The 21394-nt window shown below is 35.4% G+C and overlaps 1 protein-coding gene across 3 annotated transcripts in view; it reads right to left on the bottom strand.

Moving 5' to 3' along the window:
* Positions 1 to 21394, bottom strand: part of AKAP6 (A-kinase anchoring protein 6) — a 272758-nt gene that overhangs the window by 190931 nt on the left and 60433 nt on the right. The window contains exon 1 of one of the 3 annotated variants that reach the window (XM_052694148.1): positions 7309 to 7434. The exons of the other annotated variants lie outside the window; for them this stretch is intronic. Within the exon in view, the coding sequence (XP_052550108.1) occupies positions 7309 to 7389 (81 nt within the window). The 5' untranslated portion in view covers positions 7390 to 7434. Of the gene's footprint in view, positions 1 to 7308; positions 7435 to 21394 lie in introns of those variants that run through there. 3 annotated transcript variants of the gene reach the window in all.

Raw genomic sequence — 21394 nt, 5'->3', positions numbered from 1 at the left:
CCATGTGAGCCACTGCTGGGGCCAAAGGATAAAACATACTGTAAAGAAGGAAAAGGATTCTATTGTCCAGAGGAAGCGCAGTTGCTGCTGAAAGATATTCCAGCCAACTTCCAGGACCAGCTGCAGTGCCACAAAAGCCGAGGCTAGCCTCTACCTTTACTGCTAAGAAGAGTGGCTTCAGAGAAGATAAACTGCTTTTAAATGTTTATTTCACTCATTAAGCTTTGGTTTTAAAAGACTTTCTGGTCACAGCATTCACCACAGTCCAGATTCTTAAACAGAATGGATTATTCAGTCCACCCAGCAAACTTCAGATAGCTGATGTCCAAAACATTTATGGCAATAAGGCCTGGGGTGTAACGGAACTGAAGAATGACAGAAGTTTGCAACTGTAAAATGAAAACTACTGGAAGAATGACACATAAATAAATCTGAGCAAGTATTTCTGGGATATTCTTGCCATTTTAAAAATGGAACAAGACAATTTCTAGAATTCTTCAGGCCTTCTGCAAGTCCATAAGGTATTCATCGTTTTAGCTCTATTTACTGATAAGAATCTCCTTCTACTGTTCATATAAAACAATCAGATGCCATTCTCTTAAAATATTTTCAGTATAGACCTAGGAGATACTAAACTTAATTGGGACCTTTACTGGAGTTAAACTCCTAAGAGAAATTCTTATTTTAGACAAAAGAGAACATTTCTTGGTGAAAGACAGAAGAATTAGTTCCAAATAGCAAAGTGTAACTACACATAAACAGCACAAAACAGTTTAGGCACCAGTAAACAACTGAGATGTATGACACATCAAAATAAACAAAAGGATCTGCAAGTTCACACAGGACAAAAAAAAAAATCCATCCTTCTGTACAGACATACAAAATACAAGGGAAAAATGTTAATCAAAACATTTTGACTTCTAAAGTCAAAGGATGCTAACCTCATTTATTCTCTGACTAAGGCGTGGTGGCTATAACAGAATTTGATAAAGGATGGTGAGAATTGTGTGCCTCACAAGGGCAAAATAGAGGGGGACCTCATTTGGTTTACACAGGCCCACCTTTTGAGTTTATCAAGGTCCATCTGGATGGTGCCCCTTATTTCTGCTGTATAAAAGCATCACTCAGGTGGGTGTCATCAGTAAACTTGCTGAGGGTGCACTCGATCCATCATCTATGTCATTAAAAAAGATGTTAAAGAGTTAATTAGACCCAAGATAAATCCCTGGGGGACATCACTTGTTATTGGCCTCCACCTGGACATAGAGCCATTGACCACAACTGGCTGTGACATTCCAACCAATTCCTCATCCACCAAATAGTCTGCCCTTTAAATCCATATCTCCCTGATTTAGAGATAAGGATGTGATGGGGGACCATGTCTAAGGCCTTGCAGAAGTGCAAGACAAAGGTACCATTTGCCTTCCCTTTATCCATCAGTGCTGTTACTCTATCATCAGATTGGTCAGGCATGACTTTCCTTTGGCGAAGCCATACTAGCTGTCTTGGATCACCCACCCACTTGTCCCTCATGTGCCTTAACGTGTCTTCTGGGAGGAACTGTTCTACGATCTTCCCAGGCACAGAGGTGAGGCTCAGCCTCGTAGGTCCCTGAGTCCTCTTTCCTCCCTTTCTTGTAAATGAGAGTGATGTTTCCCTTCTTCCAGTCCCCAGGGACTTTGTCTGACAGCCATGACTTTTCAAATATGATGGAGAGTGGCTCAGCAACCACATCAGCCAGCTGCCTTATGGCCCTGGGATGCATGCTACTGGCCCCCTGGACTTGTACAGTCCATTCAGTCTCATGAGTAGGTCTCAGACTTCCTCCTCCCTTACAGTGGGGTGCAGTTTGCTCCCCCACTTTCCACCTAGAGATACTGGTTCAGGGATGTGACAATTCTGGCTGCCAGTGAAGACTGAGACAAAGAACAGGTGTTTTTAAAAAGGAATACAGTGGAGACCAAACTGGAAACTTGGAGTTACAGAATCGTTAGGATGTCAATAAACATATATTTATATGCAGTCCTTCCAAACCTACTTTAATCAACTTTAGGGAAGTATTGAAACATTTGAGACTTTGCATATAAAAACAATTAGTAGTCTGTCCTGTCTGATTCAATTGATTTTCAAATGTCACTGCCATCCCACAAGTGGATATTTCTTAGATTCCAATTTAAAGAAATGTGTATGGTATCTTCTATTCAAATAAAATAATCCAGAATGACCTTGATTTTTTGTTAGATCATAATAGTGGAATACCATCTAAACATCGAATGACCAAAACTAATTTTATACCTTATCTTCAGTACCTTAACCACAAATGTTTCTAACATAATTGAAAACAAATGAACTAACCTGTTGTATTTAATAGACACAAGGAAGCATGTACTTCCAAATAAATCAGTCCTAAGAAATCTAAAATTCAGTATCATTAAAATAGATATTTGTTTGGGCTGTTTGTAAGATTCAGAGTACTAGAGGCTAATATTTTCATACTATTTAGTAACTAAGTACTTCAAAACTGGAAAAATATTATTGCTAGAAGTATTTAGAATGCACTGTAACTGTAATTTAGAAGTGTGTTACAAGACTGTAGAATCTGTGCTAAACTGGTACATTGACTATTCTAATCCAATAATTCTGAAAGTCAGCTTGTGCTCTAGCAGGATAATTCTCTTAAAAGCAAATTTTAAGCTTTACAAGAGAACTTTCCAGTGTAAAGCACCAGGCCTAATGGTTGTTAAGCTGTTGATGCTGCTTGAGAAAAAACTCTTGTGCTTAACAGAGTAGGACTGAAGTGCCTTGAAAGAAGTGAATGAGCAGTATTTATTTAAATACTTATTCATTTACACATACACACAAACTCATATATAGGCAAATATTTTTATTACATATTGCTATCTAGGATAATATCCTTGATTTATAAATCACTTCACAGTCAGTGTCATTCACATCTTTAAGCACACAAGTCAGCATGACCTGTGGTTTTGTCTGAGACAAACTATTATGCTGACAAAGAACAGTCTTATTCACCGTTCATTTCTTTGTGTGTCATTTCATTTTGTTTTCTAGCTATACAAAGATAAGTTATAAATTGTCTTTGTCTAGACTTTCAGTGATGAACGTAACTCCTACCTCCATGAAGGAGCAATGAGAAAAAGAAAGGCTGTCGACCAGTCAGCCTGTAACTAACTCTTTGAATTTCAAAAGCTGAACTTTGTGGAACTTAATGAACTTATATGATTTCAAGCTTCAAATGCAAATTTATTTCACTTGCTTGTGCATAGTTACATTTCCTCCAAGATTAATCATCATTAATTTAGCCTTATTGAATCCTGAATTTATACTACCTCAAATCTTCTGTCTTTCTCAAATCAGATTCACAAAGACATAGAAAAGACCTCAAGATTACGGCAGCCTGCAGTACATACAGAGAAGAAATTAAGGTAAGAATTAAATTGAATTGTTCCTGATGAGAAGGAGGGAAATGTCTCCCTCTCCACTTTTGGCTCATTTACAAAATGAAATATTTAAAATTTGGTTTCAAATAAAATTGAAACAGTAAAATTAGTAATTAACTTCAGATGAACAAATTTTATCAGTGTTAGTGATTAGTTATTTTTATTCCCTTGGATGACCTTCAGTTTCAATTAATTAAAAGATGGAATATGACCATTATCCAGCCAAATAGATAAAGGAAATAAATATCTTTCACCACATACTAAATCCTAAGTTACATTTAGGTTTTATTTCTGTTAGAACTACCAAGTGCTTTTCCTATAGTTATCAGTCAACTTCCCATTTTCTAGAATCAGAATGACTGGAATAGAAGAAAAACAATGGCAAAACCCAGGCATAATAATATGGCTTTGAGGCTTTTAGAGTTTGGCGAACAAATCCCTCCTGCCTTCTGCTAGGCCCAAAGAGCCATACAAATGTTCTTACTTCCCTCTTCCTCTCAGAACTACCGGAATGGTTCTGCAGATACCTAGCTTTGTCCAAAGCCTTTTATGATAAAAGTAGCCATACTGCTGCCACACTGGGTATAACCCTGGAAATTCCATAATTCTACCCTCAGGGTGTCATACTTGAGCTAGAATTCTAGCTAAGGCCTCTCTCACTCTGCCTAGCACAGGTAACTGAAATAACATTCCAGATCTTGTATGGATTATGTAAAACACTCATGGATAATGAGGTACAAAGTCCAGTAAGCTAAAGACACTAGTAGTATATAATACTCATGGAAAGAAAACACTTGCATCATCCCTGAACACAAAAGCATGAAATCTGGTCAGGAACTGGTAACAAGTAACAACCAACATACTTCCATCATGAAAACCTACATTCCCAGGGGATTCTGTAGCTTTTATATTTTCAACACACTTCAAATGTAAAATTTATTTCTTCCATGGGTCTTTTTCTACCAACACAGCAATACCATTGAACCACAGAAAAAAAAGCAAAAACCACAGCTGTTCTTTTTCTGGACAGTAAGATTTCATCTGATCCTGCAATAATAACTGCCAAGAGGAAGAAGTATTGGTATTTCTTAAAAATCTTTTGATTACACTCTTAACCATTGAGATCTTTTCAGAGAGGCTTTTCAACATTTCATCAAGAGGCTTGTGAGAAAAATGAGTCACAGAAAGCAAATAGGAACGTCGGTCAGCTAAGAAAATCTTGAAACAGTACAATAATATAACAGCAAGTCTGTCAAACCTAATATGTTTCCTCTCCAAGCCCTCTGCTAAAAGCCCAGCACTGCCTTTAATTCAGTATCTTTCACTCCATGAATATATTAACCAAACAATAATATTTGTAGAACATTATGACCACACCACTCTTACCTGCTGCTATTAATTAATTTTGAGCAAGACATCCTAAAATCTACATACTCTTTAGCCCTCTTACCTACGTTCCAAGAGAGGCCACTGTTCTTAATGAACAGAACAGTCTTTCACTCCAAGACTGAAGCATGAATTGTAAGAATGACAACACTGCTCACTGTAATAATTCTTTCCCAAAACATGATTGATACTTTCTTTTGAAGCTCATTTAAAGAATTTCTAAAACGTAACACTGCTGTTTATTTTTTTTATTAGTATTAATTTTACAATGTCAAATGGGATTAGGAGGATCAAAATAATTTTAAAATCTTTCCTAAATGTATACTGTGCTTGAATTTATAGAAATTATTAATGAAATCTCAGTTTTTATCATTTAATGTCAGCTTTCTGATTTTCCTCTTAGAAAAACATCATTATGTAAAAACAAAGGAAAAGTAGCAAAAATATTAACTTATAATTAAGTTTCTTCAATTATCAGTACTAGCAACACAGGAAATGAAATGCTATGCCAACTATATCTGATTCAACTGTTTAAAGGCAATTATATGTTAAATGTGAAAATTGCTCACAAAGGAAAGCACCAACTCAGATGAAACAAGAAAGCATTAATACAGAAAACAAGAAGTAAAACATGAATGAAGATGAAGTGACTGAGGAAAGAAAGGAAAAGCACTGAATAATTGCAGTAGCTGTGAGCAGGAGCAAGCAGCTTGCACACAATGAGACTGTTCTCCAGCACAAACATGAGAGAGCTTAATAGAGAAAACAATCAGATTTAATTTGAAATCATACTCTTGATCCAAACTAAGCTGCTTATATAGCGTGAGCCATAGAAGAACACAAAGACCTTTCTAATTATTGCATGGAGCAGTAAGGATTCAACCCCTGAAACAGCATTCAGAAGATGATAAGAAACAGGGCAACAATACTTATGTAAAAAGCAACTATGACACTTCTATTGCTAAGCACATATAGCTGTAAGCAGAATTTTGGAGAACATGATGACATGGATTGCCACTATAGAGTTGGAGGTTATAACATACTTAGCTAGCAAAAAGCAATTGGCAACTGATGTATGGGCAGCTGAACAGCAGAACTAAGAACTTTTTAGAACGTGATGAGAAATTTCTATCCAAATAGCAGATATAACAGTTGCCATAACCTATGGCTGATTCCTCAGTTTTCTGGCACTTTACACAAACTATGTATCAGTCAACAATTTCCCAGTACCAATTTCTGCTTCAGGAAAGTCAAAATATCATCTTACCCCAGTGCAAATCTTTGAAGAAAACTACTACCCAAAAATAGTTGAACTTTTCCTGTAGATACAATTTCAAAAGAATAATTTTTTTTTCAAAAGGAACAGATGTTTTGAGCAGTCTGAGTGTATTCCTTCAGACATGGCACACATGCAACTTTAAGAGCTGAGAAAAAATAAAACAAAGGACCTTTGGAAAATTACATCTCAGAATATTTTTGAAACAGTCTTCTAAATGCAATGCAACTATACTAAAAAACAACAAACAAACAAACAAACAAGAGTATTCCTCACTGGCCACTGTCCATATGCCACATTCAACTTTCCTGTGAATGAGGTTAAAATGAAGATTGTAAAATTTTGATAAAGCAATAAAATCACCGTATTTCCTATTATTAGGTTTTTTTCAGTCTGTTGGTTTCCTAATCCGTAACTGAACACATCATAATATAGGTCAAAGTTTTCATGAAGTAACGTAATTATAGTTACAGTGTCTATTTCTAATTATACTGCGACCTATAAAAGTTAGCTGAGTAATGTCTCAGGGAATACAGAAGACCGAGCACTCAGTTTCACCTTCTCAAAAAAGTTATAATCTTCCCATCAAAACATGGAAAACATGACACTGAACTGTTTAAACATGATAAATATTCTTTTCCCTTCAGAAGTGAATGACAAATTGCTTAAACAAAAGATTGTGATTGCAGGAACTTTACATTATCTAGTACAAAGATTGAAAGAAATTGAACAAACTTTTCTCAATATTCAGAAATCTACATCTGCAGTTAGATTATAGCACAGAGGAAATGAAACTTCTTATTTCAAACCAAAAGCGTACTGGTCAAGCAATTCTTTTTAGAAGCTGAAAACTAGTGGATTCAAGGGAAAAAATAATGCCTTTACAGACAAAAAATTGCAAACTGATAATTTATGGCTTTAGATAGTTTCAATGATTTGTAAAGCTTTTCGCTTTAGTACTGTCTTACCTCATTTACTGGGTGGAGAGTTCAGGTATCAGCTTTGCAAAGAAAATGATTGTCCCATTTCTTTTCCTCAGCTGAAGGAATTACATTCAACCAGTAATTCAGAAACTAAAAAGACAGCGAAGTATGCCATAGATTATATGTCACTCAATCCATCTTCAAAGCAAAGTCAACAGCTTTTGTTTTGCATGAAACATAGCAAATAATCTGCTGCCTGTACCTGAGTGACTGCGCAGATCAAGTTTAGGCCTGTCAGTTCTTCTCCTGCATGTTCAGAGCTACAGTCGTGATTTCTCAGCATCCAGATCTGCTGTATGGTGGCTAACTGAAATTTCAGCCAACACTTGTAGACTTGCAATTAGCAAGGTTATTTTGAGCAGTGACCTAAGTTCCAGCAGAATGTTTATGGCATTTTGACAGGAAGGAATCCAGTACAGTATTGGTCACTTGGTAACCCCCTAGTACTGATCTCAGAGGAGAAAGCCTCTGATTCTCAGAGTAGAAGTAAATATTTGCCACCCAGCTAACTTCGATTTTTTGCTTTAGATAAAATGGAACTGTTTTCTGGGTTAATATTAGGAAGTTAAAATTTATTTTAGGATCTGGTAGCTCATCTGCTTGGAACAAATGTATTAATAGGAAGTCATGACTTCCCTCCTAAAGTGATTCATCATTTACAAAATAGAGACTGTTACTTTTGTAATGCTAATATTTGTAACAATTATCTAGTCTATCATGAATGGGAGAAGAAAAACACTCCAGAGCTTAACTTACTACAGTTGGTCTCTGTCTTTTAGCTTCTCTTTAGTCATCTTGAAGAGGGCTCCCTCTTCTGTACAGTGCTTTGACTCCCCCTGCATTTGCTCTGAATTCCTTCTAAATTCCCTGGCTGTCTAACTATTTCAAAGTCATGTCAAAAGGCTCAGTCATCGCTCCACACCCTCATTCGCTGTTCATGCTCATTCCTCTCCCCCCTCTTTCCTCTTTTTTGTTCGTGGATCATCTTTCTTGTTCCCACCCATTCTCATTCTTCCAATAGTGGCAGCTCTAACCTCTCAGATGCCGTCACAGCACAACCCTCCAACTGTCCCACATTACAGCTCAAAGAGCCAGCTTGTTTGCACACACAAAAATACAAGCTTTTCTAAAAGCACCACAAGCAGAAACACCATAAAAGAAAGAGGTTTCTTTCCTTCACAAATCATTTAGTATTTTCTACATACTGCTCCTTTGAATAAAACCTTCCTAGGCAAAAAAGTACTTTTGAGAATGAAGAGAATACTGAGAGAAATGGAAAAATAAAGAACTTATTTTGTCTTCATTTTAAAATGCCCTCTGCACGCTAAGCTACATGCCAATATGAGATGACAATGAAAATAATTAGGAACAAAAGATGAGAGTTATCCCAGATATCAACATTTAAAACAGGAAAAAGTAGAAGTTACCATAAATTACTATTACATTGATGGACTGGATACAAAGAGCTTATATCTTTTGTGCAAAATGCAATGAAGTTTTTATTTAAACTTGGAAAGTCTATTTCATTTGCATGCAACAGCAGCATGAGACCTGAAGATGCTATGAACCCACAGAAGCCTCCTCTTTTTTTTTTTTTTTTTTTTGAGGGCATAGCTTGCTGGGAAAGAATAACCTATAATTAGTTTTCTCTTTGATATGACTCAAATTCATCATATAGCAGGAAATTTATTTCCCGCTGATTATCAGGGAACTCCAACAAACACAACTCAGCACACTGTTTACATTACTAGCAACTATTTTACTAGCTGGTTTGATTACTTCTTCCAGAAGGGCTACTCATTTCAAATTTGCAACATCATTGCTATTTTTTCGATAGCATACTTGGGCTCTGATTCCAGTGTTTTTTCTTTGTATTCTCTTTATCAATCAGGCATGCTACAAACCCGCAACAAAGTAATGGGCTTGTTTTGTTTTGTGTTTGTGTTGGGGTTTTTTTAGTCTGTTTTGCAAACTAAACTAAGAATGTAACTGGCCTGATCTTTTATGAGTTTGGCAAACAGTTGGGAACAGAAGTTAACCAAATTGAAAGTGTTATATTTATATGAATCTCTACTAGAAAATATCTACTGTTTCAAATCAAAATTTTGCAAATAAATTTTTGAACCAATTCACTGCCAAACTTTTTCATAAGTAGAATAGGTTTTTACTCTATTACATCCTGTTTGCATGAGTGACTATGCATAATTGGAAAAAAAAAAAAAAAAAAAAAAGAAAGAAAGAAAAAAAAAAAAAAAAAGTGCCATACATACAGCCCACCATATTTCTGTCATTCTCAAGTGGAATGCAAGAGACAGAAATTTGGATCTCTTTTTGACTTGGTTTTTGCTAAATCACACATATGCAGCTACATACATCGTTGTTCTATTTTAGATAAGACAGTCAAGTCAAAATACCAGGATGGACATATTCTAACTTAATGAACTTAACTGATATTTCATTGCTTATATTTTCCCCTAGATTTTCCCTAAGCACCTCGTAGGTCATCATAAACAAAAAGTGAAAACACCAGAGTTAGGAGCAAGAAACAGATCAAAAGCAAAGTAGATAAATTCCACCACAGCAGAATTTGCAGTCTGAGTATCATAATCTAATTCAAAAATCAATTTCATTTAACAACAAATCTGTCCCAAGTGCTGGCTCTATTGAATGTATCCACATCTACTTAAAGCACTCTGGGAAGAAAAAAAAAAAAAAAGAAAAAGAAAAAGAAAAGAAAAAACAAACAAACGACAGCAACATTTCACTTTGGTTTTTGGTTATGAAAAAACCAGTGATGATACCTCTGGCATTTTCCTTACTGGCTTTTAAACGCAGAATTACAGCATAACTAAATCATTTTATTCACTGCGTATCTATCCTCTATCCTTGTGTTACAGCATACCTTCCCTCGGCACACAGCAGAAACAGAAGGTTTAGTCTGTTCCTCTCCACATTTTCAAACTCTTTCTTTCAGAATGAAAGGAATAGTATGCTTGGGACACACGCACTGGCTTTTTATTTCTTCATGTTAGCGCATGCAAGTGCACAGACAACTGATGAAGCACTTTTCAAGCTGCATACCCTGTTAAGAAACCCTCAATGTGTTACCATGACAAAGTATGACTCAACATATTCAGAGAAATTTTTTACATGGAAGACTCTGAGTGGAGCCAGTCTTTCGTTACAACATTTCATCACACACCTGAAAAACAAAAAGCTCAATAAGGCTATGCAGAGGAATGCTTTTTCTAAATTGCACTTGTAATATTTCACAGAGAATAAGTAGCTAGACAAATGACAGCTTTAGCTTTTGCCCTGAAGAATTTAATTATGCAAAATTCTAAGTATGGTCTTTCCTGAAATGAAAGGCTGGTTAAAACTGGTTTTCCTTCTCCTATTTCAAGTGACTGATTGTCACATTCCAGACGTTTCTAGGCAATAGGATTACATCATTTTTATTTTTTTTTTAATGGAAACAGCTGTTACATCCAATATTCATGACCTTTAAGTTTTCAATATCAAGTTATTCAGCTGCTCCTTCAGTCCATCTGAGTTGCAGTGAAATGAAACTGCACAAAAGCCCAAACAGTTTAATTTCACAGTTAATGAATGCACGTATTGTTCCAAGGTAACAAAAAGAAAACATAGCTTAAAGGAAACATAGCATATGAAAATTTTGGTCTTATCACTGCTTCAGTGGACTGCCAATCCCTTATTCATTCCACAATGAAAACCAGCACAGTGTTCTGTTGCATAGCTCACATTACTTCCTACTCAGGTTTGATGTGCACAGCTGTATGCATTATGTGTGAATAATTCTTATGGGACTTCATAGAAGGAAAAAAAAAAAAAAAAATAGGGAAAGCTCACACAGATTTTTAAATCAGAGCTCATAAATTTCTCAGGATATGTGGCAACTCATAGAAGCAGCCTCTTTTTTGAGCTCCAGGTTCAGCCTGTATTCATTGGTTTTTTTCTTTGTTTTGGTTTTGGTTGATTCGTTGTTCTGTTTTGTTCGTTTGTTTTCTGTAAAGGAAAATATGATTACACCTGGACAAAAAAAGGAATTTAGCATGTTTCTATAGTTAGAAAGATACTTAGACAATCATTAGGCTTATCAGAAGTCAAAATCTATTACTGCTTAGTTAATACACATGGGCATTTCTCATATTAAAATTTTGTCTTGCTGAATACTTTACATTTCCACAATTTTCTTATATGGATGTCTTCATCTTTCCCAGGCAATAATATGCAGTACAAATCATAAAAGCATATTTTGAATAAAATAAGTTGTAAACAAAACACTAAAAGAAAACTACAATCAAAAAGAGTGAAGCTGCCTTAGGAACAGACTAGAAGGTTTTGGTTTCCAGGAAAAGCTACTTTGCATCTGTCAGGTCTGCATTAGTGCTCAGTGGATGTGGTAATGCTAACTTATGCTACAAAAATAACTTAAAAATAGCATGTAAAAAATACTGCCAGTTCTGCCCATCCAGAACTGGAGAAGTGGTAATTCTGTAATATCTAAAGAAACTTCTTGGGTTACAGGCACCATTGTCTGTTCAGGCCAACCCATATTGCAGTGTCTCCCATTAACTCCATGGCATTCTCTCACCTAAAGCACTGTAGAAATTGAGTGTTTCTAGAGAGTATGAATGTAAGTATTTATCAAATCAGCATATACATAATGCATACGTTTCCCTAGAAACATGTATCCGCTTTACCATTGCAAGATCAAGCATTTTTGTTTGTCTTATTACACATTTTTCAAATAGACGTTAAGAAACAACTTGCACCTTACTACGACGTGTGCATTGAGAGCTTTTTTTGCCTGCTTGTTTGTTCGTGTTTTGCCCAAGCTGTAAGAGCTGCTGCTGAAAGTTCTCTTAGCTGTGGGAGCGCTAGGTGGTGCTGCAGCACAACCACAGCTGCTTCTTTCTTTTTATTTACAAACGCAGAAGTTACAAAGCACCTACTAAAGACTAGTACACAGAAGCATTTTCATGTTTCTTCATTTCTTCAAAAATTCTAGCTTTCTAGACACCACGTTTTCTGTGTTTTTCTCATAAATATATTATGAAATTGAAAAAAGTGAAAGAAAATGAATGTACATCATAAATGCAGTACAACACACGCAACTCTGATATTTTTTAAACTTCTGATTTGTCCCCTTAAGGAAAATCTTCCTATACAGTGAACCAGGAAGACAAATTACAAAGATTTTCCTACAATGCTACGTGACACAAAACTTGTACCATGCAAAGCAATTGCTCTAATGGTGATGTGGCTCAATAAATAAATCTTTGTAGAAATAACACAAGGTACAACATTATAAGTGTGTTATTTCCATTAAGAAAAAAAAAAAAAAGCAAACACTCAAATGCATATTACTAAATTCCATGTTTAAGTGATCTCCTAGTTCAAGTGCTATGTACTAAGATGCACAACGATGCCACATGCACACTTGTACTACATCCTAAGCACATGTTAATTCTTAATTTTTCTGCATATAACCAAATAAAGATGCTTTGATTTCATGTAACATTTTTGTTAAGTTTTTCAATGGCAGGCAGACATCCACGCATTGGCTGATTTCCAGCTGCAGTTGGGCTCTGCAAGAATGAAGTCTGCTTACATGTAATCTTAAGAAAGTGTGGCCTCCAAAGTGCACCTGAAGCATTAAGCAACTTCAGTTTGATTGAAAATTCTGGAGAAATTATTGTAGATTTCTGCTTCTCAACTGCCATTCTAAACTACCAACATTAATTTACCTCATTTTTGTAAGTGTTAATAGCTCTATTTCTTAACTGAAGGACAAGGTATTCCAAGAAAAGCCACATTCATTCTGTTGTAACAAATGAACCTTAGCCCCTAACAAGGGAAGATGCAAAATAAAGCTCAAAAACTCCATTAAAGTCAGCAAGACTGGATTCTAGTAACACAGGCCAGTATGAGAATGCATAGCCAACTGCTGAATAGCTGATTTGCTGTGGGAACACACCACAATCTCACAAGAAACTCTGAAGCAAAAGCAAGTCCTAAGCTCTAAATTATTTTTTTTCTTTTAACGTATTAAAGACCTTAAATAATTTTCTATTTACATTTCTGTGGTCACAAAAATAGGAGTCAAAAGTCTAAGAGAGTGAAACATGGCCTGTGCACAGAGAATGGCACTGTCCTCCACTCTCCTGCTTTATTTCCTTTGTAGAAAGTGTTCCTTAAACACGTGTTCTGGCAGGTTTCTGCCCTCTGCACAGGACATGGTATTGATCCGTGCAAGGAAAGAAAGAAAACTGCTTTTTGAAATGGCAATTCAGTATGGTAGCTGATGACTCAGCTATGTGTTTCAGTGAAGGACAAGCAGGAAAAAAAATGAAAAAGGACAGGAATCAGATGGGAAACTTTGAAAGAAGAAAACTGTGAGAGAAAGAGACTGAGCAGAAAGCAAGAAAACAGAGGAAGCTGAAAAATAAATCTAGTAATGCAAAGAAACTGCTTTGCAACTTCTATAAAACCCATGAACTGGTCCACACTAATTCTGTGTATTCTTTTGAAGAGAGGAAAAGATAGAATCATAGAATCATAGAATCACCAAGGTTGGAAAAGACCTAAAAGATCACCCAGTCCAACCGTTCACCTATTCCCAATAGCTCCTACTAAACCATGTCCCTCAACACAACATCCAGCCTTTCCTTGAACACCCCCAGGGTCAGTGATTCCACCACCTCTCTGGGCAGTCCATTCCACCTGTTTCTAGAATACCTGTATAAAGTGAGTTATTCCCCATTAACTTCTTAAGCAACCTTTAAAATAACAGAAAGCTATTATTTGAAAACACGGTAGCAAAATGCAACTGACAAAAACTGGTGCAAAATTCATAAATCAGTCCCAACTGTAAGAACAGAACAGAATAGTGATTTAAATTTCAATTTAAATCAGCATGAAGTCTTTCCAGCCAGATTGTAAGTTTGATGCTTTATTTATTCCTTAGCATTAAAAAATAAAAAATAGAAAGAAAAGAGGAGTTGAGAAAGAGATGTAGTAATTTATAAGTAAGATCAGGAAAATGCGGAAGAGATTCAAGTCAGGAGAGCTACCTTGCACAACTCAGATGAAAAGAAAAAGTATTTCACTTCAATTGTAGTGTGGTAAAAAAAAAAAAGCTTTCAACATTTCTTAATTATTCTACTTGAAGTTTGAAAAATAATATAGCACTATGAGTTCTTCACCTTTGAAGGAAAACAATGCTATACTCAATCAGAGATGCAATATTGTGAAAAGACATTGGCTCCTTTCCTTTGTGTGCTTTCCTGTTTAACTCCACATTGATTCCTTATACTGAACTGCTGGCTAAGATTCATAAATAGCATAGATGTTTAGACTACTCTTTGCAGAGAAGATAGTATTTGTGTGGCTCATATGCAAGAATTCCAATGAGGCTACACACTGTGTAATTTTTGCTAATTTAATGCAATGTGTCAAAAGCATCCACTGCAGGATATGATGTGAAAAAAACAGGTACAAGAGTTTCTGTATCTGATAGTGGAATTAAAATCAGTGTGTAACAAAATGTTTTCTCTCAACTAAAACAGACCTACAGGCCACAACTAAAACTTCAGGAAGTTCCTGAAATAATTCTTGATGATCTCACTAAATATATATTTTCTCCAGAGATTTCATTACATCTCTAAGCATCACCATATGAACATTTTCACAAGCACAGTAAATGCAGCTATCAGCTCTTCTTGACGGGAAGGGGTGGGGTCCAGCTTCTTCAAACTCCACAAGGAATAATTTGGCTCAGATCACTTCCTAGCCTCTGTGTATGCCCCACTGAAGGAACGCCTTAATTCTTCAGTCCTTAGCAGTTAGTCCTAGAGTTGCTCTGGTGCACTACTTTGCTGTTGTTCTCTTTACATTGAATCTTCTGTTTCTTTGAAATTTCTAAACTTTATATTTCAAGTCATTTTATCTTCATTACTTAACTCTGAATGGCAAAAGGAGTGTTCAAAGCACAAGATAGCTCAGATGCTACTATACAAGATGTCCTCGGAAATGTCCCTCCTCCTTTTACTGTAAGTTTAATGATGTGATGATTCGTGTAAATGTACAGATTGTGAAATTTATATATTTGCCTAAAATCCTGGACTTAATTAACTTTTCTAGCCATCCTTGCTTTTAAAAAATAAAGCCCCAAAATTACAGTTTAAGAGCAAATAAGAAAATTCAGTTTAGTATTTCAGCTCTATGATTTTAATCATAGCTGGCTCAGATTTTGCAAACTTCCATTTGATGATTTTTTCTTCTTGCTGCTGGACAGTGCTAGGATATCATAAAAAATTCCAGTCATATCTTTCACAGGAGATGATGAAGTGGTGCATAAGCCACTCTGTTCATTCTACGCAGTTTGAGAGCTTTAAAAAAAAAAAAAAATCAATTCTGTCGCTATTATTCTAGAAGTTATTCCAATACTTCTAACATACCCAGACATACAGATACTTTACATCACTTACAATATAGCATTACTCCTTGAGTACAATTCTTACTTTCCCAAAAGATATTACTGATATTGTCAAGACAGAGATTTTTATTCTGCCACTGTACTAAATAGACACACTGGGAATAGGATAGCCCTCAATATGTATGAAGAACAAGAGACCGGTTATTGAATAACTCAGCCTGTGGTAAAATGCAAGCACAGAGATGTTACAAATAGAGATAGATTAAGTGATGTTGTAAATACAGTAGGATCAAACACTTTAGGGTGGATAAATCAGAAGATTTTTGGGGGAAAAAAAAAAAAAAAGATGGATGAGGAATAATTGGATACGCAAATACTGAGGTAGTAGGGGCACTGAATTTCTTTAACAGTATTGTAAACATGCTATATATATGTATATATTTAAGCATGCACACGCCCCTAACAACTAGAAAAAATATTTCAGAAAGTTTGATCAGATTGGAACATGAACATAAAATCATCAACTTTTTAGAATTTACTCTAATCAAATCTGAAGAACCTTTTCCATAGAAAGAATACTTGCTTTCTTGCCTTTTGAATATATATACAATTTGTGCTCAGAAACCCATGTAGTGATCAGAACAAAACAGATAAGTGACAATACCCAAAGGAAAGACTATATATAGTAGCTGAAGTCCTTTCTGACATATTTAATCATGGATAAGGTCAGATGAAGTTGTAAGGGCAAATGAAGATAGAAAAGTAATATCGTTCACTGAAAGTTGCAAGATACCTTCTTAGAGTATGTAGATTATGAAAAATGCAGTTAGTGCAAAATGGGAAAGGGAACTCAGAATGTACTAGTAGATCAAGTGAACTTTTATATTTTGTGAGAACTTCTGAAAGGTCTGTTAGAGTTTTGGGGTGCTATGACATCTAATGTAGTGCTGCTATTATGCCTTCTGTGTTATATGTTTTTCCCAAAGAGAAACACATCTAAAAGAAAGAAAAAACGCAACAAAAAACCATTCTGGCTCCATAAAAGCTATTACCTTCCTCTAGGGAGACACCTACAGGGAGAGAGCATGCATGAAGATTCTAGGGATGGGACTGGTGGCTATGAATTTCTCATTTTACTCGCTGTTTCTGCTCATTCTGCTGTAAATGGTTTAGCTCCTGTTCAAAAATGAAGCTGCTTCTCCTCTCTCTGATTCCACACAATCTCACCAGTGACAGTTGCATGGAAGGCATTAAAATAATTAGATCAAATTTTTTGCATGTATGTATGCAACAATGCTAGTTCTTCCTTACATACAACTTGGGAAAGCATAAAACAACCCAGTAAAAAAAAAAATATCCAGCTGTATTTACAACCTTTTCCATAAAAGATAATATTACACCAACGCCATCAGCCTGCCCCTGGGCTTTTATCCAGACTTGCCACCCAGTTCTATCTGTTAGATGCAAGAAACAAGGCCTCCAGAAGATTTGGAACATCTCTTAAGAAAACCTCAGGGCTCAGCACAGCTCCCACTGACATGGGGTGTGGGTAAAGGCCACAGTAACTCCATCCTTTGGAAGGCACTCATACACAGCACACAGTCACAGGGTTGGAACTGGGAAAACAGTCAATGCCATGGAAAGAAAATATGTGGGAAATGGGGCACAGTATAAGTATGCTCATTCTTAGGGCATCAGCTCTAAAATGTAAACCCGGCAATAAAGATATGGAATTTACCTTTCCCAGGTAAATAAGCCACTTCGTGTTGCTGCACTTACTTATCAGTTGTGAGATTTTACTCGATTTACGAAGAAATCGTATCAATTCACAGAAGGTTCTTTACTGGTTAGCTATATAGAAAGGGATTTTCTTCTGAGTGAGAATTCATCTAATTTAAGAGGCAAATACCCAAAACAAATAAATTACAAACTAATGGAATTTGCTTATGCTTACTGAAATTCAAGTTTGTCACACTGTTGAAACACCTTGCATTTCTGACATTCAGACAGCAGTCATTCTATAACCTAAAATTTCTTCTGCCAACTCCTTCATTATAAACGTCCATCAGAAAACATTGAGAACAAAACAAACTGAAGAATTCCCTACATTTTGGCAATTTTCTGTGCCTATTTTTTGGCTGCTTCCTTAAGCATATTATAGTTTTCTTAGATACCTATTATAATTTATATGTAAATTAAATTGAAAAAGTAACAAACCCTGCCAGTATGATCTCAAGAAATACGTCCACAAAGCCTACTAAAGTATGCAAAGCAAAAAAAAAAAAAGTGTGAATATAATAGCTCACTACATGGATCATAAATAGATGCACGCTATGAAAGAGAATAATGTTCTTCCTTGTAAATTTTATACAATCTCAAACCAATCCTCAAGAAATAAATCACCAACAAAATTTAAGTAGTAGTGCTTTTTGTGTGCTTACGTTTCTGTATATACTTATTTGTTTTTATACATGTATTTATTAAATTGATTATTTCAATCACCGTTAATAAAAATTGGCATTCTTAATTTCAAAAGCTAACGATACAGTAACTCTGACTTAATTTTACAAGCTGTCATTACTAACCCCTACTTATACTTTCAAAATAATACTGATATATATATATTTTTTTCTGGCAAATCTAGACATCAGCAGTCTAATTCCCACAATGTAGGCACATACTAAAGAATATAATATAAATTAAATATAAAACAAAATACAATTCTCAGGAAAAGTTTTGATTATTTTGCACAAATGGCTTAGCATGCAACATTTTTCATCATATTTAGAATTATTTATATAATTACACCCAGTAAACATTTGTGTTTGCATGAGATTAGTGGGGAGAACAGGGAAGACTAATAGGTAACATCTGTGCAGAAATTTGATATTTACTGTAATATTTCTCTAGTGAGCATGGGCAGAATACATTAGATCATGTTTCTAAAGCTTGTACTAACATATTTTAACACTGAAGCAATTAGAAGTGGGAAGACAATCATAGTATTTGATCAAAGCGCACTCATTTTTTCATTGCTTAAGTCCAAATAAGTTCTGTAATATAGATACCTGAATGATAGAAAGTTTTGTAATTTTGAGTAGTGTTTTTCTTCTTTGATTGTTTTTCTGTGCTTTTGGTAGTGGTGGTGGTGGTTTGGGTTTGTTTTTTGTTTTTGTTTTGTTTGTTTTTTAATAGCAGACATATCAAATAAAATAAAGGAACAGAGTGGTTTATCAGTTAAGACTACTGTCAATTCTGGCAAGTCTACAACAGAAGAAAAATACATATTATCACAAGCATCAGAATAATATGGCCACTGAGAAGCATCAAACCAAGGTGAGAAGAAGAACCAGCCCTGTTTCTAATGTTAGAGAAAGACAGGTGGTAGATGAGGTACTTCAGCAATACTATTAGAATAAAAGCAAATTACATTTTTGCCCTTTTATGGGTCACAATAAAGACACAATAAAGGTCAGAATTCCTAATTACAAGAAATTGAAAAGGTCACTATAAACAATTTTGAAATTCTGATTTTTAAAAGAAAATGATATGGATAACCTGTTGAAAGTACTCATAAAAGTATTTTTGTCCAGCCTTTCCTATTTATTCAATAAAAACAGAAAAATTTAATATTATTTACACAATAAATGCCTACTAAATTCCATTTAAGAGTATGAGAGAAATACTCGTATAGCAATCTCATTGTATAATTTTTTAAAATGTTTGTAATGGAACAACTACAGCAAAGGAATAAACTGTATCTAATTGCAGATGCATAAGAGACAAATGTTTTTCAATATCTTGGTAATTCTTTAAACTCATCTCTTATCAAGGATTTAAGTATGAAGAAAAAAACAACTAAAAATTCTTTGGCCTCATAAGTGGAAACAGAGGTGGCAAAAGGAAAATGGCTACATGCCATTTGACCTCTATCCAAAGAAAACCATGTGAGGAATCTGGAGGAAAGGCAGAAGATCCAGTAAATAGATGTTTGAAGTTGGTGAGGGATTCTGGAAGGAGAATGTCTGAAATCTTTTTGTTTGGAAAGAAAAGATCAATGTCCCGTAAATATCTAAGACATTACGATAGCACAGAACGTGCTTGCCTGTTTATATGGCAACAGAAGATATGTAGTTCAAACCATACGTATGGTGAAGAAGTACTTTGCTCCACAATAAACTTCTCACATGCAGAAGTTTATATCTGATTATCCAAAATTGCATTGCAAGCAAAATGAGAATTTTTCCTAAGCAATCAGTAAAAACTAATAATCAGTGAAATGAAACACTAGAACCTTGCCTGAGATGTTTAAAGAATATACAGAACAAGCAGAAGAATGGCAAGATGGACACAAGTCAGATGCCAGGAGGACTTGAAGAAGAAATTTTCTGCAAAAGCAGGAACATGCAGAATAAAATAGAAAAATGGATCATGAAACTGTATCAGCAGATGCTGAAGACAGAGTGCAGACTTCTAGATTTGCTTGCAGTAAAACCACAATTTTCTTAATCTCTTTTACAAATATTTGGTAACAATTGGCCACAGCTTCATTTGAATGTGTCAGAGAGACGAAAATGAATCTCAGCACAGCTCAAGTTAAGAGTGATGATCAGACAAAAGGCTAATATAAGGCACTCCAAACCCTGGAGATTTATGAGTCATGCATCCACTACACTGAAATGCTCATGTGAAGTTGAGCTTTCCAGGAAATTTCCCAAGGGATGATATAAGACAAGTGTCCCACTCATGCTGCTTGGCTTGTTCTGAGAGAAGGCATTGCAAAAGTTAGAGACATAAGTTTTTTCAAAGGATCAGCTAATAAAGATCTAAGTCATGCAACAAATAGACAGGAAAAGCTCAAATTCCCAAGGAAACAGCCACGAAAAGAAACAGAACTGCTGATTGCAAAAAGATCACAAGCACAGATGTATCTGCAGCAGGAATCCGAGTAAATTTTCACAAGAGAGGGATTACTTGAAATTTACAGAGATATATTATTATTATTATTATTATTATTATTATTATTTAGGAAAAACAAATGAATAACAAATCTGCTAAGGACTAGATCATCAAACCAGCCCATCACCACAAGCCTGCTGACAGCCAGACAGAAGAGACATCCGAAGCAAATAGGAAGCTGCATTGAAATGCCATTTCACCTTTGCTGGCTGAGGAAAACAAGCAATGGAAAAAATGTCATATGGACAATGTGTAAAAATTCAGAAGTTATAATATTATAGGCTTTTATCCTGTGTTTATATTGTTCATTTTTGTCAACGAAAGTTTGTTAAATCCGCAGATGACAATAATGTGTGCACTAAGGGGAGATGCTTCTGGAACACACCAGGTTATAAGTCTGGAACCAAAAAAGTCACAGATGCGCTAGAGTTAAGGTGTGGGGAGAATTAAAAAAATATAAAAAGTTGAAAGTACAAAGACAAAATCCTACATGTGAAGTTGTACAGATAACACTGATAAGAAATTACAAAGTGTCATAGAGGAACTTGGGAGTTACAAGGAATCACAAGCTGAATATGAATTAATCATCTCCTGCTGTTGTGAAAAAAGAAAATACTGAATTGGGGCACATTGTTCGAAAGATACATGAAACACTTTGTCCAGTCTAATGCAGTAGCAGTAAAGCCTGACACTGCGTTCTGTGTTTGGCCTGGGCACATCATTTCCAGAAGGACACAGATGAGCTGGAAGGTATACCTGAGAGAAGTGAGAATTATTATAGCATTTATATTATTATACAGCATTCTGCGTGGAGGACTTCAATTCCACACCTTTCCTTCATATGTACTTTTATGTCAGATGCTATTTT

Source organism: Tympanuchus pallidicinctus, unplaced genomic scaffold (assembly GCF_026119805.1).
Source record: "Tympanuchus pallidicinctus isolate F22 unplaced genomic scaffold, pur_lepc_1.0 scaffold3, whole genome shotgun sequence".
NCBI lineage: Eukaryota > Metazoa > Chordata > Aves > Galliformes > Phasianidae > Tympanuchus > Tympanuchus pallidicinctus.
This window is presented reverse-complemented; position numbering and strand designations above follow the sequence as displayed.